At 30.7% G+C, this 27,095-nt stretch overlaps 2 protein-coding genes across 4 annotated transcripts; one reads left to right on the top strand and one right to left on the bottom strand.

Moving 5' to 3' along the window:
* Positions 1–93: 93 nt before the first annotated feature.
* On the top strand, positions 94–13,328 carry LOC107173652 (ATP-binding cassette sub-family G member 5). Its single transcript, XM_015524269.2, has 9 exons — positions 94–338; positions 858–1,208; positions 1,305–1,577; positions 5,568–5,796; positions 7,713–7,830; positions 7,929–8,022; positions 10,370–10,508; positions 11,351–11,533; positions 12,367–13,328. Exons 1-9 carry the CDS (start codon positions 152–154, stop codon positions 12,707–12,709), a joined length of 1,917 nt encoding a protein of 638 aa, XP_015379755.2. The 5' UTR covers positions 94–151; the 3' UTR covers positions 12,710–13,328.
* On the bottom strand, positions 13,219–23,697 carry rictor (rapamycin-insensitive companion of Tor). 3 transcript variants are annotated; one of them, XM_015524259.2, is made up of 28 exons: positions 23,207–23,676; positions 22,938–23,136; positions 22,820–22,867; positions 22,575–22,743; positions 22,307–22,438; positions 22,036–22,229; positions 21,753–21,960; positions 21,526–21,691; positions 21,273–21,451; positions 20,311–20,441; positions 19,716–20,227; positions 19,463–19,651; positions 19,175–19,383; positions 18,899–18,988; positions 18,385–18,604; positions 18,137–18,306; positions 17,498–18,062; positions 17,243–17,439; positions 17,065–17,181; positions 16,905–16,999; positions 16,622–16,835; positions 15,738–15,802; positions 15,533–15,673; positions 14,482–14,667; positions 14,267–14,410; positions 13,935–14,067; positions 13,698–13,836; positions 13,219–13,622 (listed from the first exon to the last, which is right to left on the bottom strand). In XM_015524259.2, the coding sequence occupies exons 2-28, from the start codon at positions 22,987–22,989 to the stop codon at positions 13,374–13,376; spliced, it is 4,914 nt and encodes a 1,637-aa protein (XP_015379745.1). In that variant the 5' UTR covers positions 22,990–23,136; positions 23,207–23,676; the 3' UTR covers positions 13,219–13,373. The 3 variants fall into 3 exon arrangements, with proteins under 3 accessions (XP_015379745.1, XP_015379746.1, XP_089083905.1); XM_015524260.2 differs by having other exon boundaries at positions 22,938–23,112; XM_089227779.1 differs by lacking the exons at positions 13,219–13,622; positions 13,698–13,836; positions 13,935–14,067; ... (2 more) ...; positions 15,533–15,673; positions 15,738–15,802 and adding an exon at positions 15,891–16,078 and having other exon boundaries at positions 22,938–23,697.
* Between the last annotated feature and the right edge of the window lie 3,398 nt (positions 23,698–27,095).

Below are 27,095 nucleotides of genomic sequence, written 5' to 3'. Positions count from 1 at the left end.
ACTCTTACTGTACCATATAGGAAAACGACAGGTCGCGGTTGGCTACAGTGGCAACGACCTTCTGCCAACAAATGGATAGAGGTTTCGGTCCAGCAGTTCTTGTGCTGCACACGCAACATAACTGTGTGCTGACGCGCACCGTTCAGTTGCGATGAAACCATCCAAAATGATCGGCGGCGATTATTCTCTAGAGCTGAACAATGTATTCCACAAGGGCCAAGTGGAACCCGCCTCATGTTTCCAAAGGTTGTTTGGGTCCGTGCAGACTGGACTCATACTCAAGGATATCACATTGGAAGTACGAGCTGGCGAAGTGATGGCCATACTGGGGTCAAAAGGTAAACTATATTGCTGTGATTATCACCGGATACCGCCTACTTTAATTGATGTAAAAAAAAAACAGAGGCGTGAGGGATGCTATTAAATCATTTTAAACTCCTACAGTCATGTAATTGTAGTATACGCATCTTACGCCTTGTAATTTAATTTAAATTCTTGTGATTTATTAGCTCAAATTAAAAACATAATTTTCAGCAAAATATTATAAGATCAAAATATTGTATTTAATGAATTTTAATTAAATACAAAATGTTTTGTAGGAAAGTAATAAGTAAATGTTTTGTTTTATTTCTTTAAACATAAAACTGTTACGTAATTTATCTCAAAAGCCCTGACGTCTTTACTCTTAATCTATGTTTACGTAAACAATAGTAATAATAGGTTATTAGGTTATAGGTATTTGGTAATTGTTTATATTACCTACCGGCTACCGTTTCAGAGATGGTGCCAAATACTCATATAGCTATATTATAATATAAATTACAATTAAATTTAAATTAATATTCAACTTTATAAAGGTAGTGGTAAACGAGCACTTTTAGAAGTCATTGCCAGAAGAAGCAAGGGACTGTCTCGCGGTCAAATCCTCTTAGACGGGAGGCCTCTTACACAAGCTATGTTTAACCAGTGTTGTGCATATGTTGGTCATCGAGCTGATCTTGTCCCATCATTGTCTGTACAGCAAACGCTACACTACGCAGCTAACTTATCTATCGGCTCACAGGTCAGTGGCTACGTTAAAGACTCCAGGGTCAGACAAGTGTTAGCAGACTTGGCCCTCAGTCAATTGGCCAGACACAGTGTAGAGGCTTTGACCGAAGGCGAGTACAGACGGCTAGTGATCGGGACGCAATTAGTCAAAGATCCAGGTAAAAACTGTTCTTTATTCCTACAAAATTCTATATTTAATATAAAATTATAAATATAAAATAGTAATTAATAATTTGAAATTTTGTTCACAACAGTGTTATTGTTGTTGGATGAGCCAACAGCTGGATTGGATCCGTTGACCACGTACTTAGTCGTGTCTATGGTCAGCAGCCACGCAAAGCGCAGAGGGCGAGCTGTTATACTAACTATGGAAAAACCAAGATCGGATGTTTTTCCGTTTCTCGAACGCGTTGCTTACTTGTGTTTGGGTGACTTGGTTTACGCGGGACCGACGAGAATGATGTTGGACTATTTCCGAGCAGTTGGTTTTCCATGTCCAGAAATGGAAAATCCGCTTATGTACTATCGTAAGTAAAATATATTGTTCAACTATAACATATTTTTATGTATTATGTTATTATGTATAAATTTAACTATTTATTTATTGTGAATGGCCAATGCAATTTATTTTTAGTATAAATTAAAATTGTATAGGTATAAATATGTTATAAAAATTAATCACGGTTGTTGTCTTATATTGCAAAAAATAGTAGATAAAAGGGGAAATTTTATTGAAATATATTATACGAGTACTTACTAAAAACTAAATTAGTAAATTACTCGTATAATGAAGCTTCAATAATATTTTGTTGAATTAATTTAAAATGATCATTCATTAATTATTAAATTCTCAAAGTAGACATTCCAACCAACTAGGTAGTTCTTTTTTGTAATGTTTCCCCTTGTCTGATTTACACTGATAACGACTGATTAAGACTCAAACACAGCTTTAAACATTACATTATTTTACATACAAGTAATAACATCAGATATGCACTGGATCCCATCTCCAATTAGCTGTTCACGGATTTCTCAATCCGATTTATACCGATAATGACTGATAACTAGACAACTAAATTCAACTTTCAACAGCTATTCTACAAAAAAAAATATATATATATATATATATCATCTAAGTTATTATTGGTAACATTATTACACAACTGACTTACAACTAGAAATATTTAATTAGGTAGGTATGTACCAAGTAGACTTTAACCCAACCTAAGGCCACTAATGGTATTTTCGTTACGAGGTTTACCAGAATAACAGAGCTAGTTAAAATATAAAAATAATTACTCGGGACCTTTTTTTAGATAACAATATTGCATTTGATAAATTTACTCAAATATTAAAAATAATAGGGTTAAATCAATTATTCTGAACATAAAATTGGCCATGTTATGCGTAATAAGGGAACGTATAAAAATCCGAAAATATTCAGGTTTCTAATTTGAATTTCATCTAAATATTTTTTAATAAGACAAAAGACGTGTACCTATGTTAGGATAACTATATTTTAGTAGTCAAATAGTCGCTGCTTAAGAATACTAGGGTGAACATGTTAAGTATGAGTATAATGGAGTTAGTATTTAGATGAATTTAATAATTTACTTTACAAAATAAAATAAGATTCAATCCAATATTTTGTCACTAAGGTTATCAGAATATAGTATAAATTATATAATTTCATCAATTATATATAGAATGTGAATACGTGATTGTGATTCCACACGTTTTAATAGTAACATTCATTTGTTACTACTTACTTGTTAGTTACTGCTATCGATCACCAAATTCTTATTGATAATAAACCAACGAATTTATTGTGAAAATGTAACGCATATACCCTAACTATAATGTATCTATATTATTAAACGGCTTATACTGTATTATACTCAATCGTAAAAAACGACCAGTAATAAAGATAGGTGTACTGTGTACCTACTATTTACTGAACAATTTTTATTTTATTTTTACACTTTTACAGTAACAGGGAACAAAATATGATTTATGAGAATACTAACTATAGGTATAGTAGTATACAAAAGAATTAACTACAACTTGCATAACTAAACCTTACATTTAATTAAACTAATAAATTATTTACCACGTTTAAAACATATATTTTAAGATGCTAATTAGATTTATTCTATGAACGACACATATCATAATATCGTATATAGTCAAGTACCTACTACATGCTATATAGCAAGGAAGTTCTATGGTTTTAACGCCATATATTTTATGTTTACCAAAAAAAATGCGTTTTAAAATTCCGTAGACTTTTGGTTAAAAAAAAAGAATAAAAGAGTTTTGGAATTTTTTATACAAAACTATTTATAAATTTAAAATTATTATTATTATCATTCTTATTATGACTATTTTTACCTAATATAAAATGATTAAATTAATTAATAAAAATTTTAAATTTTAATATCTTACTGTATTTATATGATAAATATTATGTTGTTTAAACCAATAAATTTTTTTTTAAATTATTATAATTCCCCCCCCCCCCCATAGCAAAGGTTTGGAGCCTTGGAGGCGCCCCTGTACGTCATACGTGTTTACAATCCTTGTACAGTACTGAAAACTAAAACAATATACTCTACGTACACAGACGTTGAATGTCTCAATACCAACACTCTCGTGAGCCGTGGCTTTAATTAGTCATTTTTTAACTAATTAATATTCGATAACAATTATTGTTAGTTTATATAATCCACTATATTCCAAGAATTAATTAAAGCATCTTAAAAAAATATTAAGGCATTAGTGCATTACCAACTTGGTAATACCAAGTCTCACAATTAAATACAAAATACATTTTGTCAAACTTTTAAATATCATTTAGACTTTTAATTTAAAAATACATGTATCCAAATTAGGAAAAGTCGCTTTGCGAGATAATGCTACATTCCCAGTTTCAAAATATAGTTTAATAAAATTTAAGCTAATATGAATCTATATAATGTAATACAATCTATATAAAAATCTATTTCCAATAAGTTAAATTAGTAATCATTTAGTTTTAATATTATCAACAATTGTAATTATATAGCCCAGTACAAATAATCGTAATTATTGAAAAAAAGTAAATATTAACAATCGTAACTGCCTATATACATATAGTATGGTAATTAAGGGACAGATGGACACATCGGAGAGATAACACATATAAATTAAGTTGTATGTACAATGTAAAACAGAGGTATATATAATAGTATATACATTATACTTTGGGAATTGAGCAATTTTCTAACAGGAAGTTGTCTTTGGCCCAGAGCTTTTAGATACTATTCTAGAGACCATTACACAAATACATTTATAAAATGTTCCAAGATTTTTCAATTTTTATTTTTATGCTATACTTACTTGATGTATAATATATATTATTTTAATAATTTATATGACCTTTATTGAATTTATCGAGATACATATAAGGCTATATAACTTTTAAGTTTAAATTCATATAAACCCACAAACCCTCGAAATCCTCCTAAATATTTCATTAGATTTTAAAAAAAAGGTATTTAATAGATTGCATAAATCAGACATGAAAATAAAAGCTATTAATTTAGGTATGATATGTTCAAAAACTGTATTTAAAGTGCGGTAGGCTGGTGGTGATGAGTCGAATAAAATGGAAAGAAATTTGGGATCATTCGGGTTTCTGATGCTTTGTTCTAATTCTATAATTTTTTTTTTAGAGTTAAGAGGTTTGATCATTATTTACTATTTACTATTTAGTCATGGTGAATGTAAACATCTGAAATGTTAGGTATATTATTATAATAAAATGCATACTATATATATATATATATATATATATATATATAATACATAATTTTACTACTTTCAATATTAGTTAATAATTTATTACATTATAAATTATAGTTTGAAAATATTTTTCAAACGATCTCAAAGAATACGTATAGGTAGTTAAATTTTCATAGTACGTTAATAATTTGTGACAACATATTAGATCCGTGCAAAAACATCTGTAACTAATCGCCAATGTATAAGTCGTGCTTGCATAATTCTGAACAAAGCCATAGATAATACGCAGGTAAATCTATATACTAACATGATAATCTTGGGAAAATCTCGTTGTTAATGTCACACGAATTGACGTAAATAGGCATAATATCTCACAAAATTATATGCCAAGTTGATGATTATTTATGGACATTTTTGAATGTTATGAGTTCTATTCAGTTACGTGATAAATTTAATGTATAGAGGTCAGCGATCTAGAAAAAATTGTCGTCGTTCATATCCAGTGTCTATAAATAATAATAACTATAATAATTTATTTTTGAATGTAAAAATTCGATTTATCAAAAAACTTCAATAGCTGAACAACCATGTGTGTGCCAGTACCGGATATGATATTTTTAGGTTTTCGACATGGCACTACGTCATACAACATAAAAAGATAAAATATTATACGAAATTTACTATGTATTATGTATAAGTTAGCGAACAATCGATCATCCGTAATCTGTTCACAGTGTGTTTGTCAACGGTGGATCGACGATCTCGCGAGAGGTTTGTCGAGTCTAATGCACAAATCGTGGCGCTAGTGGAGAAGTTTAAAATGGAAGGGGCCCCCTACAGGAAGTCATCTGCAATGTCTGTGCTCCTCGGGTCACCGCCCAGTGACCACCAACCCAACTCACATCCGTATCCATATTCGGCACAGGGGTCTTCGACCACACAAATCGGAATGACGTTGTACCAGTAAGTCGCAGCAGAAATAATAATATAATAGATAATAATATGAATAATATGATATAAACATGTGACATGTTTTTCGGTTCGGCAAGCGATTGACGATTTATAATTGTATATTTTTTTAACGTACACTCGGAGAAAAAACGATTACACACCGCGAGTTATAAACCAATAGGGTTTTCTTTAAATTTAAGACACGACTCGCTCGATTTCGCAACAATGACCCATTATTTCCGTCGAACAACGAACGTCAAATTTGCAATGCCATCACAACTCATTTTACGTTTTTTACGACACCGAAACAAAACAAAACCGTATTATACCTGCACTCTGCAGCAGTGCTATGTATACTTACCTAAAAATAATAATACGCCTGTGTTCAATAACAATAGTATTTATAAAGAAAACATTACAACTGCAGTTATTTCATATTATATATATAGAGCTGTATAAAATTTAGTTTTTTCGTATCACTAACATTACTATTATCGTTGTTGTTATTATTATTATTTTTGTACTCGTGCCGCATAATAAATAACCATATATATATATATATATATATATATACATATTTACACATTTCTAACAAATCAAGTCGCAAAAAAAATCATTAGGTAGGTACGTTTTCATTTATAAAGAGAGCATATTTAGAATATTTACCGTAAGTTTTCCGACAGGATAAAAGAGGAAAAATGTGTATTCTTTAGTACTCATGCATTTGGTAACAATGTAATATATACTACAGTTTTCCGGCGTTATAACCTACCTAGTATAATATTATATTCGGGAAAAAAATTGTATAGGAAAATTAGAATGTATTATTATGTTAAACTTGTGCAAGTTGCTAAATCATAATAAAATAATATACCTATTGAATATCTCAAAATATTTTTCAAAATTAAAATATCCACTTACCAGTTGTACGTTTTATATAGTATTGTTGCTAAAGACTAGTGCAGTTAAATTACAATTAAATTACTTACGTATTTAGATACCTACATATATACCTAATAAACAAATTTATATATTCAACTGATGACTTTCGAAATATAATAATTGATTGAAGGTAATATACGCCTATATTGACCTAAACACCTACAACCAATAAACCAACCAATATAGTGGTGTTTTTTGATCTACAACAAAATTATAATTTTCTACATAAGCAATATTATAAAAAATTAATACCTAAATTGATTTTATTGGCATTATATACTATATTATATATATATATATAATTAATATTATAATTTATTTACAAGACTAACCCAATCATACTGCAGTCGTATTATTAATGTTTTCCCGTGACTTTACTATGTATAATATAATGTCATAGATTTATTATTATTTCACCTCATGATAATATAAAACATTGCTGTAAATGGCAACCACCATTCTCTTTAAAGAAAAAATCAAGTCGTGTCAACAGAATTGTTCTGATTTCAACCGCTGAAATGTAGGCTATATGCTATCACAATTATTATCTCAAAAAAAAAACGTTCCCGCGGGATATTCTTACACAACTTGGTATGAACACTACGAACTTAAAATATACTTTTAATTGACCCGGCATAAACGTATTGACTGTATATACCTAGGTACTACAATATTTAATAACATACCAAAAAATAATAACAATTAACCGGACGTCTGAGCCTATTATTAAATTCGAATACAAATATTAAACGTGAATTACACATATATTAATTATTACAGTTTACTCTGCAGTTTATGCTTAACATCATAAATCATAATATATTAAAATTTTGTTATCAAAAATATACAATCTTTTGTCGCCCTTAACATCTATACAATACTTAAGCAACAGCATTGCGCAATATATATCTATAAAATATCTACTTTGCTTCAATACCGGTGTATATGGTATAACCTTTAATTAAAAACTATTTTTTTTCTTTTAGGCGCCAATTCGCGTCCACTTTCGGATGTTCCTGGCAAGCTCTGTTCTACTTGTTAGCACGACTCATCGCCATGCCCATCGCATTCCTGTTGGTTTGGGTATTTTTCCACGATATCAAGGTAATCAGCTGATGACAGTCTTACATTAATGCATTCCCCTGGATGATTAACTAGAGTACCTACTAACTAAAGATGGTTTTCACATGTATACTATTTAGGACTACCAGTCGACGTTCATGTCCCGCAGTGGTCTGCTGTTGACCTGTATAACGACAACGTATTTGACTTCCATATTCACTACAGCGTACACCTGTAAGTAAATATTATACAATAATGAGTAACGATATAACAGAAGTACTATAGATACAACAATGTAAGGAAACGATGACGAAATATCAAATGTTTCAAAAGCTTAATTTACGACGAAAAATAATATAAGAAAGATATCCCATTCTCCCAAGGCCCAACAATACAGAAAAATATTATCGTGTAAATTATATCTATTACCTATACCGTATAAAATATACATAATATGATACATATTATGTAAATACAATCAACTTATATCTTAATTTTTTCTCTATTGGTGATTCACTCGCTGGCCCATTGTTATTGCGAAATTTGTAAGTAGGTATATTGCTGAAGACGAAAATCAGGATATATTTATATTAATAGTTACCTCTATATAGTCTATACTTCTTAGTAATTAAATTACATTACTCATTGGAATATCGAGGAAGTCAATTTCAAAGCAGTTAAAAATTATTGGAACAATCGTCATAAAATCGTCAAACTCTAATTAATTTATATTTTTTTATTGCACGATTTTGAAGATTTTCAGACGTATAGGCGTTATGAACTTATGACTGATGTCCCAATGCATATTAGGTATAGTCGGTATAGGTAACTATATTGCTAATGAATTTATGTTTGTGTTATATTAATGAAAAATAACACGTTGGTCAGACCGGGACTAAAATATAAATACCAAATATTTATCAAAATCTATGTTTTTGAGCAAAACAATTACTTATTAAATTACTCACAGACTAAAAACTCATTTTTTCATACGTATGCGATCGACTGCTTGCCAAGATAAAAAATGGTTATATTATTATTATGATAATATACATTTTTATATACAACTCAATGTTTGGACATAGTTTTAAAAAAAAAGTAAAATTAACAGAATTTGTATTTAAAACAGAGTTAAAACTAACAATGTAGCTTATCTAATTGACTGTAAAATTAAGGTTATGCATCGATTGTATACATTTAAAAAAAATAATATCATCAATAATTAATTTAATATAGGTACCTAAATACACTGATATCGATTAAAAAACAAAATGCCTATAAAAAATAATTAAAAATATTCTTAAAACACTTAGAAAAATCACTTGTCGAATACAATGATAATATTTTACCCTAACCATTACATAACATGATTTTCCGTATCATTCATAATAATCATAATGCATATTATGTATAGTGTTTTTCTCAACTATAAAGATGAAATATGGGTACCTACCTATAATTGTTATCATCGTTATCGAACAAAATATATCCATGCCCAAACTTCAAAAATTACTGTCATTGACCTGACATGTTAGTTTAAAACGCTATCATCAATAAACTGTGCACATCCAAAAGATGAAAAGATTGCAATATGAAAAAGCTTTGAATGTTATGTTTTAAGAAAATCATACCCAAAACAAGATTTTCAATCAATATCACTTCTGCTTCTTTTGGTTTGTTAATTATTTCTATAACACGCGTATGGAACTATAGACCTAAGTATTAAAATTTCGAACCATTTAGTAAAAGTTCACCCCTCAAAAATGTATGTTCTACCCCTAATATCATAATATGTAATACTCTATTACGATTTCTAATAACCGCTCTCACCGTCTCAAAAGTCGTCGGTGTCGTGATAATCGTTTTAATCGTGTAACCTGCAGGTTGTTATTCTGCAGGGCTATATGAAAAAATAAATATTTATAATAGTATACCACACTTGCTTATTTCAGTCAATTTTCTCATTTAATTACTCTATAAAAATTGTAAGTCCTATAATGGACTAACCTAGTATAATATGTCTAATAAAATAAAAAAGAAAAAGAAAATCATGTCCGGTTTGACATTTAGATATAGGTAATTAACATGACACGACACCGCGAACGAGGAATACCACAACACTTTCTATAGAAACGAACCGCTGCTATTAGTACCCATGCTAACTAAAATAACTAGTAAAGTAGCAGTGAACCAGTGTATTCATAATCGTGTAGTGTATAACCTAACACCATATATATGTATACTATTATATATTTTGCATTATGAGGAGTGTCAACGTCATGGATTTGACGATAAAAATATAAATAAGAATAATAATTAAAATATTAAACACGGGCGCGCTACGCGTAACGGTCTCGGACCGCGGCGAGTCCAATTATAAAAATATAATTATCAGGTAAATACAAGATAGATATATCTTAAAATATTTTTAACCACGGTAAAAGTGAATCATAATAATAATGACATGAAAATATATATTAATTATATTATACAATCCAGTCCCACATGTACAATATTATGTTTAATGATTACGTAGTACGGATAATGTATATAGATATAGTGTACGTTTTCATGATTTCAGACGCTCCTCACAGGACACGATACTATCAGGAAAACCAAGATGGTACTTACAACGGACCACTTTTCCTCATCAGTTATTTCACTTTCTCGTTACCACTAGCTTTTCTCACCGTCTCCGGATCGTCGGCTATACTGTACCAGTAAGTACCGGATATTACCTACTCAACGAATATTTTATAATATTGCATGTGTAGTATATTACAGGCAGATAAGTCGAATATCTACTCAGTACGACTATTTAAAATAATAGTAGCTTTATAAAAGCTTTATTATATGAGTTAGATTTTTTACACCAATTCAGCTAATTAACACACGTTAAATGTTAATTACGTTTACGTTTATTTATGTGATATCCTTGATTGAGGAAAGAAGAATTGCGTTAGTATTACTTCCCTTACAATTAAAGTATCCGACAACCCAAAAATTCCATAAAAATCGGAATTCTCAATAAGTGAGTTACATTTTTTTGTGTATATCGTTTAACGTCACAACTAACCTAATTGGTATTTTAATAGTTTACTATACATATAAACTAATATCATAAAAAAAGGGTTTTGTTGATTTAATATAGTTGCAGCTAAACCCTTATAAAATCGATAACTAGTGAGAATATAAGCACGAACCGTTATTCTACAAAAGCTGATCATATTTGATCCGAACTACACATACCACATGTTTAACATACAGCATCTCGTAAAATATTTTGGCCATCGTGCCGTTTAATGTCCTTCTAAATTTACACCAACTGCTGAACTGTTGGTTCATCTGCTATCCCTATTTCAGTGCAGTACGAGAACACGGTTTATATAAATTCCTTAAAGTTAGCCGGTGTTTATAAAAATCTCCCTCATCCCCACACAACCACTTTCAAAAGAAAAATTGTACCAGACGAATCGATTTGACTTTTTTTTTATAAAAGGAGCCGATAATATTATATTATTTTGTAGGGATTTTCAATTTGATTGATTATTGTTTTTTTAAGTCTGATGAAGTTCAACGACTGGACGGAATTGAGTCTTTTCGCAGCCGTGTTGTTGAGTTGCTACCTGTTCGCCGAACAGCTGGTCGTCGCCGTGATGGCCATATCCAGGAACCCTTACAACACTAGCGTGTTTTGCATATACATCTTCAGTGTCATGATCGTGCTGGGCAGCGGGATGCTGAGGTAAGTTGTATCATAAACAAGGCTGCGTGATTACATATTTTATGCCCATAAATTAATCGATATGTAGATATTTTAATCAATTATGTTATTACTATTAACTGAAATTGTAATAAAATAATCGATTTTCGACTAAAATTGAATTTTGATTGCATCAATTATTTATAATAATTATAACGCATGCAAAATAATCGATTACATAAAATAACCGCGCAGCCCTAAATCAAATAATTATAAATAGCCACGCGACTGTTGACGGTCGATCAATAGGATTAATAGGACGTATGAAATTCACGCTAAAAACCACCAGAAAGTAATTTGCGCCACTTTTTAAGGTAATAATTAACACATAAAACTAGATAAAAGGGAATCATGTAATTTGCACAAACTTGTAGATACCTACAAAAACCGTATTTTGTTCCACACTCAAACAATTAATAATAATCTAAAGCTTTAATTTCATTTAAGAGAGTAACATGACAAAATAGGCACAATTTGGGAGATGACTCCGCAGTACAGAACAATGATTCATTAAAAGTTGTTCGTTATTCAATGCGATTTTCGGGGACGGAGACTTCATAGAGTTGATAACTGTTAATAGTCACATAATACCATACTTTTTTCGATAAATAAGTGTCAGGCCAATCTCCCAAAAAATAAAAAATATTATCATCGTCACCAAACATTATTATCTGAATGTATAATATCCATGTTCCTATCCGCGCGGCGCTCAAGTGGTACGTCGCAAAACAATATTTTAATATTAAACATTTAACCTCGAGCGTCTTCGTGTCGACCATTATGAGAATAATTATTATTATTCTCTTTCCGTATAGATCTTACCGGGGCATGTCGGAATGGCTGTCGTGGGTGACTTACGCCACGCAGACCAGGTACGTCGGAGCTTATCTGACGGCTCAGGCTTTCGACGGCCGCCAGCAGTACAACGGGTTGTGGCAAGACGCGTCTCAGAACTGCTCCAAACCCGCGGCCGAGCCGTTTGAGTGCCGGTACCAGGACGGAGCTTCTTACGTCAACGAGCGGTACCCGGCTACGGTGGCCGACCCACAGATCAACCTAGTCGCCAGCTTCGTGTTCCCGGTGGCCGCGGCCGTGTTCAACATCCTGTTGTACGTTGCCCCGCTGCCGTCCTACGTCAAAGCCAAGTTCAGGGAGTGATCGAGGCTCATAACCCCCCCCCCCTCCATCCTTCCCCAAACCGCCACCATTTGAGTCGACTTGGGTCCGGTGAAGCCGTAGATACAACATTGTGCCGGAAGGCAGTTCCCTGTCAAAGCATTTCAAATGATGTTTTTTTTCTACTCTCTACTCAGACAGTCCAACATAATATCTTAATATATTTGTACAATTATACTGTGGCTTATACCCATAGTGCCAAAATGAATCAATTATGAAGTGCTGGCTGGTCTGGAATATAATATACGCAGCTAGTGGCTACTAATGTTGACTACACATACATTGAAAAACGACGTTTATGAGACGATTCTTAGTGGAGTGGACAATGTAATGAATTCCACGCAGTATAAGATGTAGGTAAAAGATCAATACACAATCATTTGTTTGAAGTTTCTTTCCCAATTTTTGTACTAATATACTATTATTATCATTTGTGACTTGCACACTTGCATTATGTTTATTATTGTTAAATACCAACTTAAATTAATACAATTTTGTAAATATTTATAAATATATATATTTTTTAATATATAGATACATGTAAATATATATATTAATATTTTTAAGGAAACAAAACAATATAAATTAAAACAAAACAAAACATTTTTTTTTTTTTTAAATACCTGCTATTACATTTTTCTACTAATTATTCTTGTGATCGTTGACTAGAAGAATCATACACTGTCTGTTTACGTTGTCTAATTAAAGTTGTAGTCGGTTTCAATTCTGTTGTGACTTCTGTAGACCGCCTCTTATGTTCCAACTCAGCTTCCATGATTACTTCAAGTTCACTTTCCCCATGAATTTTTTCTACCTCATCATTACTTATACAATTTGTACTTAATATTTCAAGTGGACTCTGACGGCCAAGTATTGTGGCCGGTTCATCGTATAGCTATTAAAATAAAATAAATTAAAGCAATGGATAGTGTCATAAATTAATCAATATTATATATTATTAAATATTTACCTCCTTGAATGGTGCATCCAAAAACAGTTCATGCATATAACGTCTAGCTTGAATGTGATAATGATGATTGGCTAATAAATTACAAACATCTGAATAAACACATATATCATGAAACAAGTCACCATACATTTGTTTCATTCTGTTTAAAACATTAAAAAAAAAATGCACATGTTAATAAAATAAAAGTGTTTACACTTTATCATAAAATATACTTATAAGGAAATTAAAAATACATACTGTAAAAGGCTCTGGGTAGACATTTTATACAAAACAGGATTTGGTAATTGTTCAACAAGTTTTAAAATATCTCGCCGCAATGCCGAACGGCTCTTGGTAATTCGATCAGCTAAAGTTGACCTCTGTGCCAGACCTAATCAAAATATAATTTTGAATATAGTATAAACATTATACATTTAAATTCAATGTGTGTTTTGATACTAGCTTATTCAAACAATTTTTTTTTAATTTTTGTTTTAAGTAGATTCAAATTTAGATTTATACTTGCTTACATTTACAGAATAATAGAAAATTGAAATACAACATATTTAAGGTTAAGATGTTACACTTACTACTGATATCAGAACTAGCACCACTTTCATTGCTCCCTGTACCAAAACCTGAAGCTTCATGGAGGCATGAAGACTTATTGTGTTGCCATGGCAATAATATTGGACTTTCTCCTTCAACTCCCATACCATAACTACTTTCAGTCTCTAAAACAGTAATATTGGGTTAAGATTATGACATTATGAAAATAAAAATTAAAAAAATATTTTATTATTACCAGTTCGACATCGTCTAAGGGAACTAGACGATACTTTACGATTACGCGTTGCAGATCGATTGACATGATCGTTAACTGAACATAGCATACACAAAGAACGGTTGTGACTTCGTTGTCGTCTAATGGGTAATGGATCAGCTATAACCTCTTCGGTATCTGAATCATCGGTACTGAGCACTTCCGAACCTAATTAAAATAATATAAAATCAATGTATTTAAATAATTATAGTCTGGTGAATGAAAAGTGGCCGCTGATGCCCACACACCTAGCGGTGAATTTTCATCATTGTACCGTAAAATTATGGAAAAAAGCGCACGCATTTTGAATTATTAATCATTATTAATCGTATTTTATGTGATTCACTTTGAGAACCCATGGCTTATCGAAAAAAAAAAGGTTCCTATCATATTGCCAGCGGCCACTTTTCATTCACCAGACTATAAATATTCACTATACATTTTCATTTATTTTTCGTTGTGTTAAAAAACTTCAGGGGTTTTTAACAATGTACATTTTTTTTTTTTAAACCGAGAGTAGACAGTTTTCACTGAATTTTTAAAACTAAAATTCCCTAAAATTTAGGAACTTTTGAATACAAATTCCATTTGTTTTTTATTTTTTCATGTTTTCATTAACTTTCTATACAAATTATTTAATATTTTAACAAATGTTTAGGGCCATCTATTTTTTTTTATTTTCATTCATTAATTAATTTCCCCCCCCCCCCCCAAAAAAAAAAAAAAAACCAGAAACTTCAAACAAGTTTCCACAACGAAAGATTATAAGATTTTTAGAAGATAAGAAAAGAGTACAAGAGGATTAACCAACTGTTTACATAAATATCTTTTATCATTAAAAAGATTCAAAACTATTTTGTTTCATTTTATTGTACAAATAATATGTTTTTTTCTTAAATGGCTTTTCCTACATAAATCGATTAATTTTATTTCAATTCTTTTTATTTTTACAGATGCAAAATCTTTTCTAAAAAATTTTGATTTCTCAAAGTTTGAATTTGAAACATACAAAACAAATAAAATGTTCACTTACCAGTTGATAAATATTTGAAACAAGATGAATCTTCATAGTCAGGAGTAGGAACAGATTCAGTTTCTTTTTCTATATTAGAAAAAATCAATCCAAGATCAAATGGTAAAGCGATACCGCCATAACATATCTCATTATATTGATCTATAAAAAATAAATACCAACCTAATACAAAATAGTTCATTACAATATCTAATTCAAACATTACCTTTTTTAATATAATGGCAACCTTTGTTTGATGAAGGAGAAGACTTCTCTGATTCTCGATCAAATCTAAAAGCCAAACACAGTTATTTAAATTGAATATTACATAAATAATGAAAATGATGTTAAGTTTTAGACATATATTTAAAATTAAATCAAATGATGCTTAGAAGGAAGGGAAGGGAAGGGAAGAGAAAATAAATAAAAATAATATAACCAGATACAATGCAGACTTATTCTGAACATAGCTGGATACATTCTGTATAGTTACTGTGAACCGGTAAATAATTTAATAATGTTATCAATAGGTAAATTCCATTTATCTTTCTTGAAGCAATTCTAAGCCTAAAAGAAATATCACTGTAGAAGACAAGACATATTTATAATATTAGCTGATTTTGTTGGTTGTAACTGACAATTTGATTAAATGTGGTTTAAGCCATTGACGCGCCTTGGGAAAACAAATTTTTATAAATGCGATCCTAATGAATAAATGTTGCTAATGTTGCTAATATAGCTCAATCTATTTTTTTGGTTTGTATTCCTTAATTCTTACTTTAAAAAAAAGAAGAGAATTATGTTATTTTGTTATCATCAATTTTTTGACACAGCAAATTTGTTTAATGCACATATTTTTAATTTGACGCATCCCTAGTCACTTATTAGTTATTAGTGTATTACTAACTAGCCAACCTATCATAAAAATTCATGGTAGTAACTCCCCGCATTTTCAAATATTCTTAAATAAAATATGTTCAATTAATGTTAAAGTCAGCCTGGTTTAAACATACTTAAATGTTTATAAATTTTAATGAGACTGTCTAAGTGCCTATTATTAACCCAACGCCTCAAAAATAATATTACCATCTATAATTAATATTTACTTACTGTGAATAATTTGTATTTAGTGATTGCCTAAATTCTCTAGGTCGGATTAAAGGAGACATTCTGTCCATTTCTTGATCAGCCAACATATCAAACATATCTGCTGCAGATGACTGATGCTGTATTGTCATACTTCTGGAATTTTTCCGACTCATACCTTTCTGTATCATTTTTAATGTTCTATATCCAAAAGAATTTCTTCTTGGCAATTTAGAACCTTCAACATAAAAAAAAAAAATATTTATTTAATTTTTTGTTTAATATTTTATTGACCCATTGAAATTACCTTCTGGTACTGTGGACATTTTTGAAAATGTTTGAATAGGAATAGTAGACAAGGAACTGGAACTAGGTATTGGACTTAATGTTTGATATCTGTCACTAAATAGATTAAAAAATATATATAAAATTTAAAATTTATAAAAATATAATTTGAATAAACTCACTGGTAAAAACTGTGGTCTGCATAGCGTGTACCAAGTCCAGATTCACCCGAACTGACTCCACTGGTACTACTGTCTACTGTACAACTACTATCAGACCTTAGCCGGTAACTAGTATACCTGAAAAATATACATTTTTGAAAATTATAGTATTATATTTTCAATACAATAAAATACTAACAGATTTTCAGGCGGGGAGCTGGCTTGTTCCAACTGCAGACTACCATCAGTTGTCTTACTGTCACTCAAACTCCTTATATGAGATTGATGACGGGACCATGATGCACAGTTTGCAGGCAAAGTGGACCATTTTTTTTTCCCAGAACCTTGAGTACTTGGATCCCAAGCAGTATCATCTACCCAATCACTAACAAGGCCCTACAAAACAAATTTTTATAAATTTTTTTTTTTTAAATGTTTTTTAATTAATACTTACTTGAGAACTATCAGAAGGAGTAGATGTTAAATTGGTATCTGCTCGTTTATCTTTAATTTTATAGAACTCATCTTCCAAATATACCCTATATAGAACATTCCAACCTGCATTTCTAAGGTGAGCAGCTCCAGCTCGATTAGAACTAATCAAAGCCAATGCATATAAAGCCGTTGCTCGAACAGAGTATACCGGATAAGAAATTGCAGTTTTACATACAGCTTGTAAAATTCCATTATTAGCCAAATAGCAAGCACCTTGGTGTACACTACCAAAATGACCAACAGCCCACAATGCAGCTTTTAAATGTAATTGGTCTTTAGAAGGAGATTCTTGAAAAAGGTTAAGTATGAATTGAATTATATTGCGAAAATAAATATCTTTGACAACTGCTTGAAATCCGTTTTCATGTACAGCTATTTGAGAATAAAGATGAGGTGGTAAACAAATACTTGGAATTCGATTTCTTGACATGTCACTTGTGAGCCTGGTTTTATAGTGTCCATCTTCATGACGTTGATGAAGAGTTAATTGATCATGTAATTCCCCTTCAACTATTAATACATACCTAGAAAATAGGATACGCCAAAAATTGATAAAAAAATTACTTTTAAACTAAACTATAATTAAATTATATACCACCTTAAATTAAAATGGGTTCCCCAATTGTGCAACTGATTTGAAACGAAACTAGATTCTGACAAGTATTTGTACCCAGCAGTATCTGATAAAAATCGTACAAGTAAAAGCAATCCTCGGTCTCCTAGCTGGAGAATATTTGGTCTTAATCCAATTAACATTTTTAAATATTCCTAGTAAAAACAATTAAATTAAATTAACTAATTTAAAATGTATTCACTTTTTTAAAATTATTATATTTTTCATCATACATAATGATCACAAGCTTCATCTAGAGCATCCAAAGCAGCTATAGATACTACAGGGTTATCATCTGCAGTTTGTGATATGAGCAATTCCAGTATCCAAAAACCAGTTGCAACTACATCTTCTGCACGATGAGCATTAAATCTTAGAAGTATACGTAAGAAACGAGTTGCATACAACCGAGATTTCTGTTGGGAACAGGAAAGAACTCGGCCTAATAACACTCTAAATAAAAAATTGAACATACATTTATTCGATTAAATATTTAAATTTGAATATAGCACATATATAATCTGTCTCACGAAAGAAAGGTACCGTTTCGCGAAGTAAACTGACATACAAGTAGATACTGAACCATTGAGCATGTTAAGTAGGAGGAGATACTACGGGCAGTGCAGCGTGGAAATGCACGAGAATGACTGTTTTTTGTCGAAACTTGGTCCCTTTCTTTCGTTAAACAGACTAAAGTTATTCAAGATAAACCATAAATCTAACTTTTACAATAAAACATAATATTACCTTGGAAATGAATCAGTCGTGTAATCTAAGCAGGAAACAATAAGCTTAACATAACAACATAAATGAGTATTCACAGCAATATTCAACAGTCTAAAAAATTTAAAAGTATTTGATTATTAATAAAATAATAAACAAAGGAGGAACTTAAAAATGTTTTTCAACAATTATATTTTATCTGAACCTAGCCCTGAGCAAATTTAACAATAAACATAATAGTATGCTCAATGATGAATATTTATAGTATAACTAATTATAAATGTATAAATATTTACTTACAAAGGAAAAATTTTGGTTTTATCTAAACAATACCGTCCTCTTTCAGTAGAACTCACCCTACCGAGCATTAAAAAATAATGTTGACTTAATGTAATAGCTAAACGTTGTGGATTCAAATAGCAACTATAAGAATAATTGGAAGACGTTAATGCTTCTAATTGCAAATGAATGTCAGTCAATAGAATATTTAAAAAAGTTTCTCCACTTTCCTGCAAAAAAAAAAAATAATAATAATAATTAAATTAAACAAATACAAAACATATGAGACTTTAGAATTAAATTTCTTACATAAGGAGCATCCATTAAATCATCAACTAAATCAAATAACGCTAATGTAAATAAATTTAATGGAAGAACTTCTGGTCTAAGTTCAACATCTCCATACATTTTTGATGATGGTTGAAAATACTCAATTAATCTCTGTATAAATAAATTGTAACACATATCATCTAATTTATTTACACCTTTAATTCTTGTCTGAAATAAATAACACCTAAATAACAAACTGATAAAATAATAAAAAGATTTATATGATGTTTACCTTGAGAGCAGAACGTATAGGATCCCATTTCCAAGCTACTGCTTCTTTAACAATTAAAACCCCAGATTCTTTGACAAAGTCTTCACATTCTTTAGTCATTACAGCTTGGGCTCCTTTATGTTTTAACTGTTTTTTATGAGTGACATACCTTAGCATACTAACTTTTGGACCAAATAAATTCATTGCATGGTACAAGCCAATAGTAGCTGGAGTAGGATCATGATTTAATATTTTGTACAACTTAGCTAAAGCAGAAATAGCTGCCATGGCATTACATTTTTTTACATCATCTAATATAAATATTTCAGACTTTTCAGGATGGACAGTTTTGACTGGATCAAATATTAAGCGATCTTCAGATGAACATAATACTTGATCATATTCCTCAACTGAAGTGCTGTAGTTGATACATTTAGATGACGGTCGACCTTCTAAAGCATAGGCTACTAGATCAGATAGAGCTGGCTTAATATTAGTTGGGACTATGCTATCAGCTAAATGAAGGAATTCTCCTAAAATATAAATACAAACAAAAACTATTATTTTTATTTCATATTAATTAATTAATTAATTAATTAATACTGATTAAACTTACCGAGAAGGATTGTGGACTGAACAGATAAAACATTGTCGGATGTAAGTATAACTTGAACAAGAGCTTCATCAAGTTTAAGTTCCAACAAACAACTTACTAAAATAGATTGAGGCAAGTGAACTAAATTAACCCTAGAATAATATATGTAAAAATAATTATCAAATAGATTTAACAAAAACACAACAAAATGTTCAAGCATAGCAATATTAGGTGTTTAACAGTTATTTACAATACAAAATTGACTTCATAAAACAAATTAAAAAAGTCACTATTAAAATGTTCTAAAAATCATCGAAACATATATATGGTAAACAGACGTTTCATCCCTGCCAAAAACAATGATTTTATGGACGTGTTGATCACAGAAATGGTTATGATAATGGCATTTGATCCTCTGTGTATTTGGATTACAGAATGTTTGGTTTTCAAATCATATTGTAAAAATTAGACATTGTAATATATGTATATTTGAACCCTTAAAGATGTAAAATGCGTCTGTGCAAAGATTACAATACCCTGAAAACTAAACATCATGGCTAATAACTTCAGATAACTGAAATGTCCTATCTTAATAATGATAAAGAACAAAACTTCCATAAAACTCAATTTTTTAGGGGAATAATTGTAAATTTATTTGTTCAAATGTCGATCATTGGACGACAAAAGGGAATAAGTGACATTTTTTGTTGTAGATGGTTGGAGATTTAAATGTATCATAATGTGTCACTAGTATAATATCAGTGTGACCAATTTATAATGAATTATTGAATTTTTAAATTTAGGATACAAGCGACATTTCTGAGGCCCCAATGTAAATAGCATAAGTTATATAAAAACCGTTATTTCGCTCTCCTGAAAACCTTGATATTTGCTGCTTATCGCCTTTTGTCAAGTAATCATTGATATAATATAATGTATATATATTATATACATACACAATATAGTAAAATAACAAAACTCACCTTTTACTACTCAGACTAGGAATAAGATCCATTGCTTCTGTATATATGTATCCACTGTTTAAACCAAATTGTTCTCGATACTTGTAAGGATTGACTGATTCTATAGCAGTGTCCACATCGTCTACCCATTCAGCAGGGCAAAATCCAAGGATTTCTCGAAGTAAATTAATGATAGCAATCTAAATAATGTACAAATTACATAGTACATTCAGTCAATTGTGTTACAATATAAACAGACAAAATTATGACTCACCCTAGTAGAGGAATTTTTAACATGCAAAGCGCGTACAATGGATGATAAGCCACTTTTTGAGTGGTCTCCTGAAGGATCACAAAAATACAACACTCCAATCCAAGAACGTAATAGGGATACTAGTGTCCCATGAGCAGTTTCACCATATGAATTTTTATCGTTTGGCCTAGCAATTAATGATAGTATTAAGCATATATAATTAAAATAATAGTCGAAAAATGACTTACTTAGAAATCGGATTAAAATCAGTAAAATGTGAAGCAAGTTGACTAAAATCAAATGATACTAATTTTCTTGTATCTGGATTATTTAACATCCAAAGCAATGTTCCCAAGACACATTCTGCCATTCTCAAAGGTAGTTCAGATGTTATCAGAACATGGCGTAAGGCTTTTAATCCACAACCAACTACAAATGCTTGAGGATTCAATAAACCTAGTAAATTTATAAAAAAAAATATAAAAACATAAACATATTACATAATTAACAAATATTGAATTAAAAATGTACATAGTTCACATAAAGTAGCCACACAAGCCCTGTGTAGTTGATCTTTGGAAGGCCCATGTGAACACATTGCAATAGCTGACAAAGTATGAGTGAATGCATTGGGAAATTGTTGAGGACAGACAGTGCATGATTTACGAATGATCCTTAATGCTTGTAGACGTTCACTTTCATTATCAAGCAATAGTTCCAAACTCCTTAATTAAAAAAAAAAATAATAAAATATCAATTAACACAAATAATTAAGTATAATTTAAAAAAAATTAACATTTACCTGCATATAAGTATTGTTAAACGTAAACGTACAAGAGAAGTTATATCTTCTGGTTTTTTGATACAATGACGTATTGCTCTTAATCCAGCCGCTCGAACATCAGAACTATCACTTAACAAACTCGGCGTAAGGCTGCAACCAGAATGATAACATATATATATAATTAATGAAATAAAAACATTTCAATTGAGTTAAGGTGTTTTAACAGATGAAATTGCCCTACTAACAAAAATGCCTAAATTAAACATAATTTATTTATATTACTCACCAACACATTATTTCAAATGTAGAGAAACCCAACACTTCATTTCTATTTTCACATGAGCCTGTTGATAATATTTTGACGAGTGCATTCAATAAACACAACTTTTTACTGTCGTTAAAACCTTGTGTTTGGATTAAACTAGAGAATATCTTTTTAAGTGATTCTCTAGGTTCTGTAAACATAAACATAGTTACTGTATTAAGATGATTGCTTACATAATAACATAATCAATTTGAATTTTTTCTTACTAGACACCAGATCCAATTGAACAGCTTCGTCTTCAAAATCGTTTCGTCCTAGAAAACATTTACATTAGTTTGCAAGGGGTTGAGCTTAAATTGTAGGGTAGACATTAAACTGACTCACCTCTAGATTTATTAGAGTGCATTTTACGATTCAAATGCTTCCAAACTGGCATGTCAGTAGCATCGAGTAGAGTGAAATTAACATGTCATCTCGGTGGACCGGAAACACGACACCGATAGACTGTCAGTGAGGCGACCGTCATTGACAAACTATCGAACGTCTCGTTTAAAAAAATCTGATCGTATGCATTCGTGTTAAACTGAGTGGGTGATGGGTATATATTATATTATATATAAATAATAAATATACTTGATTACATATAAATATACCTGTTTATTATATCACTAATAATTGTCGTTTTATTTAAACGACGACCAGTGAGTATGGGACAAAATCATAATAAATAATAATATCAATGTTTGCGACAATAACTGCAATTTATCGTTATTATTGTAATAATACACAGTTGACAGTACACCGAGCTCTCGACGACGGGACAGTCGTCGAAGAAAAACTCATCAGACACAGAACTACAGAAGACACCTGAAATTCGCCTATGCGTATTTAAAAGTTAAAACACGGGAGGTGTATACATACTAACGTACATGTTGCCTGTTACTGTGTGTGTGACTATACCAATGTACCATAGCCAAGTATAATACTAATACACGTACGTACTAATGTACAATGTACTTAAATGTGATATAATATAATAATTTGTGTAATGTGTATAGTGTACGGTGCGTGCGCGCGCGACGAGTCATTCGTGTGTATGTGTGTGTGTGTGGTGCGCGTAGTGTACGTATCTATCTCTGGAGTCTAGACACAGGAGCGCCGTTGCGTGGTGGGCTGGAGAGGACGTCTGGGCCGCCGCCGCTCCGCAGTTAGATACTGATAACTGATAAGGACAGAGTGTAGTCGTGCCGCGTTTCGCGATAATTTCGCGAGCTCCCATTGGCCACCGTCGGTCGCCGGAGAGTATAGCACTATCAGTTATCACTGCCGGAGCCGAATCCGTCTAATGTCTATCTATTCGTCCGACTGATTGGTATTATTGGTAATTACTAATTAGTTACTAATTACTGATAGACAATAGTAACTAGTAATTATATGTAAGGCCCTTACACGTGGCTTCCTATGGTGGCAACTGTTTGTTACTACCATAAACTATCTCGCTACTAAGATAGTTTATAGGTAACTACGTTGACTAATTGATTGTATCGTCTCTACTCCATAGAATAAGAATATCATTCTATCTTGTCTGATAAATGATAAAGTGTTAAAAGAATTAAAATAAAAACTTAAATATTGTTATAAATACGAGTATTATTTTTAATTATTAACTAATGTTCTAGTTTAATTTAGTCAGTGATATAACATTAATTTATGGTACTAAATGCATATGAGCATATGTCTATATAATATAGGCATGTCAAACATGTGGCTCGCGGCTAGATACCCATATTAATGAACAAGAACACAAAATAATATAATAAAAAAAATGAAAAATATTAATGCTATATTACAACTATCTTAGATTCCTAAAGAATGGCTTACCTTTACTTGATTACATTATTATACTGTCTTATCTTCTGATAAACTAATCGAATAAGAAATTTTTTAACTTTTTATGTGTGGCCCTCAAAGTATGTTTTTCAATATATTTGGCCCACTGGCCATTTAATACTTTGATTTCGGCATGCCTGGTCAAATACAATAAATTTAATAATTAATATTATATAATAATACTAGTTACTATTTTACCAATCTATAAGAAAATGAACATTGGACCAATATTTCATTACAATATACTTGACAAAGAAAATGTTTGGCTTTTATTTGCATTGCATATTTGCATGTATTAAAATTATTATTCGTCCGAGGCTGTTGTGTGTCTTGTCTAGAAACCATATTGTTTTTTTTACTAAGTTGAGTGATTAGTCCAACGTTAAACCCCCATTAATGGGGGGCCTGACTAGTAGTGATGGCGGTGCTTCGTTTTCCACAATACTCCAAAATAATGGTATACAGGTATTACTTGTCATTTAGTTAAAAAAAACAATATAAAATATCTGGATAAGGATATTATGACGTGCTGTTGAAGTGTTGACAACATTTAATGTACCTACTATGTTTTTGAACAATATAATATTGAGAATTATTTTTTAACTTTTGTTTTAAATTTTATTGACGAGCAGATATTTTTAGATAATCGTTTGTAGAGATTCTGAAATTCTGGAATCCAGTTGATATTGTTGGTCTAAGTACACATCGAGTTTACGGCCCAAGCTGGTATTTAAATATTTTTTGTTTTTTAAATGTCTGATTTAAGGCACTTCATTTGAATGGATTTGAAAAAAATGGTCGCTCTCTTAATTATTAATTAAAAAAACCGATAAAATTGATTTTTAAAAATATCATGTTATCCTCGATAAAAAAAACTGACCCTGCACGGTTTCGATGTGTGTGCATTTTATTTTACCCTGTGAGGTGACCTACTTCAGATATTTTGCATCACAATAAGTCAAGTGATATTTTCGTTTTAAACAGTTCAAACAACAAAGACATCTTTGTGCATATCAAAGCTACATTTTAAGCATTGTATACTGGAATATCATTTATATATATTTGCTAACATTTTATTGCAATATTATCTGAAAGATTAAATTTAATGATAATCTCACTTTAAAAAAAAAAAAAAATTAACAAAATAGTAATTTTTGTCATTTTTTCTAGGATATTTCAAAAAATCAATTGTTTTTTGGTTTTTTTTTTTTAAATATAAGTTCCGTAATAAATAAGAGTGGGCATTTCTATAACACCCATTAGGGGGTGTAAGCCTCTAGACAAGTGTGAAATTATATTAATATTTTTTTTAATGAACTATTTTTATTGATATAGTATTATTATCATTATTATCATTTATAAAGTAAACTCCAGTTAGGCTTAATTAATGACATTAATAAGCAAGACTGAAGACTTCCATGCCGGACTTTTGGTCGAGGAGTCATTTGGGACTGGGACACCATACCTGTATAGTGTGGTATCACCAATATTGGATAATACGAGCAGGGCCAGCGAAAGCTATGGGCGACTGCCCAGGGCGCCAGCACGGAGGGGCGCCAAACTGAAAATTATTTTTATTTATTTATCTTTTAAAACGCATCAACAATCTATACAATTTGAAATATTCATTATCTAATGTCGTTTTAATTGAAGATGCATCTTCAATTGTCTCATATTAGTCATATTTGTAGAATATAAGAATAATATAACAGTACATCGATACCGCTGGTTTTGATGTAAAAATAATACATGGAATTATGGAAGCATACCACCGCATTTGTGTGTGTCAATAAATAATAAAAGATATAGATGGTCGTAATAATTATTTTCATATTATAATATTTACCTATTTATAAATAAAATCATATAACTAGACGATTAAGGCTGTATTCGTTAGAAAAACCGTGGCGGTAAAACCCATTCGGACCTTACGGTGAAAATACTGCAGAGTATAGCGTAAATCAAAAAGACACAATTGTCTGGCACACACAATTATTTATTCAATTTATTGTTTTTGACGAGCTCTCGCTCCGTACGGTCTGTTGTGTAATGTCAAATACTCAAATGTATAAGGCAAAAAGTAACTGCCAACCATAGGCACCCGCGAGGGAGGGGGGGGGGGTGCAAGCTAGGGCATTTGCCCCCGTGGCTTTTTCAAAATATTTTTTTTAATTGAATGTTTTAAGATAAATGACTATATACTATACAACAAATTTAAAGTATAAAATAAGTTGTAATATAATAAAATATAATACATTGTATACGAGTATAATAAAAAATGTTATTATTTTAAAACACCTAGTAAAATTATAATATTTATCCTCAAATCCTAACATTGCCCCCCCCCCCTAGAAAAATTTTTGTGGGCGCCAACCACAATCAATATTCATATGATCATATATTTTGTTTAGTAAATTTGTACATAGTATTTTGGTTTCTTTTTTACAATAAATTCCGTTTTAATTAATAAGTAGTTAGTGAAACCAGAAACACAATATTCCTATATTATAGGCAGTGGTGGTGGGCTGGTGGCGTGAAATTATATTATATTATTTGATTTGATATTTTATGTTAATGAATATACTTTGAATTTTGATAGTTGATATGAATATATGATGATATATAATAATTAATATATGGCGCAACGGTCGA

Source organism: Diuraphis noxia, unplaced genomic scaffold (genome assembly GCF_037042655.1).
Source record: "Diuraphis noxia isolate RWA-SAM2 unplaced genomic scaffold, SU_Dnox_SAM2 contig0004, whole genome shotgun sequence".
NCBI classification, from domain to species: domain Eukaryota; kingdom Metazoa; phylum Arthropoda; class Insecta; order Hemiptera; family Aphididae; genus Diuraphis; species Diuraphis noxia.
This window is presented reverse-complemented; position numbering and strand designations above follow the sequence as displayed.

Bases quoted from the DNA above. Each gene is read 5' to 3' on its own strand.
- LOC107173652 (XM_015524269.2), top strand. From the start codon at position 152: ATGAAACCATCCAAAATGATCGGCGGCGATTATTCTCTAGAGCTGAAC. The intron at 5,797-7,712 runs GTAAGTCGCAGC...TTTTTCTTTTAG, and splicing joins ATCGGAATGACGTTGTACCA to GCGCCAATTCGCGTCCACTT. The intron at 8,023-10,369 runs GTAAGTAAATAT...TCATGATTTCAG, and splicing joins ATTCACTACAGCGTACACCT to ACGCTCCTCACAGGACACGA.
- rictor (XM_015524259.2), bottom strand. From the start codon at position 22,989: ATGCCAGTTTGGAAGCATTTGAATCGTAAAATGCACTCTAATAAATCT. The intron at 20,228-20,310 runs GTAAGTTTAATC...TTTATATTTTAG, and splicing joins TCAGTCCACAATCCTTCTCG to GAGAATTCCTTCATTTAGCT. The intron at 14,411-14,481 runs GTAATAATAAAA...TTACTGTTTTAG, and splicing joins CCTTAGACGATGTCGAACTG to AGACTGAAAGTAGTTATGGT.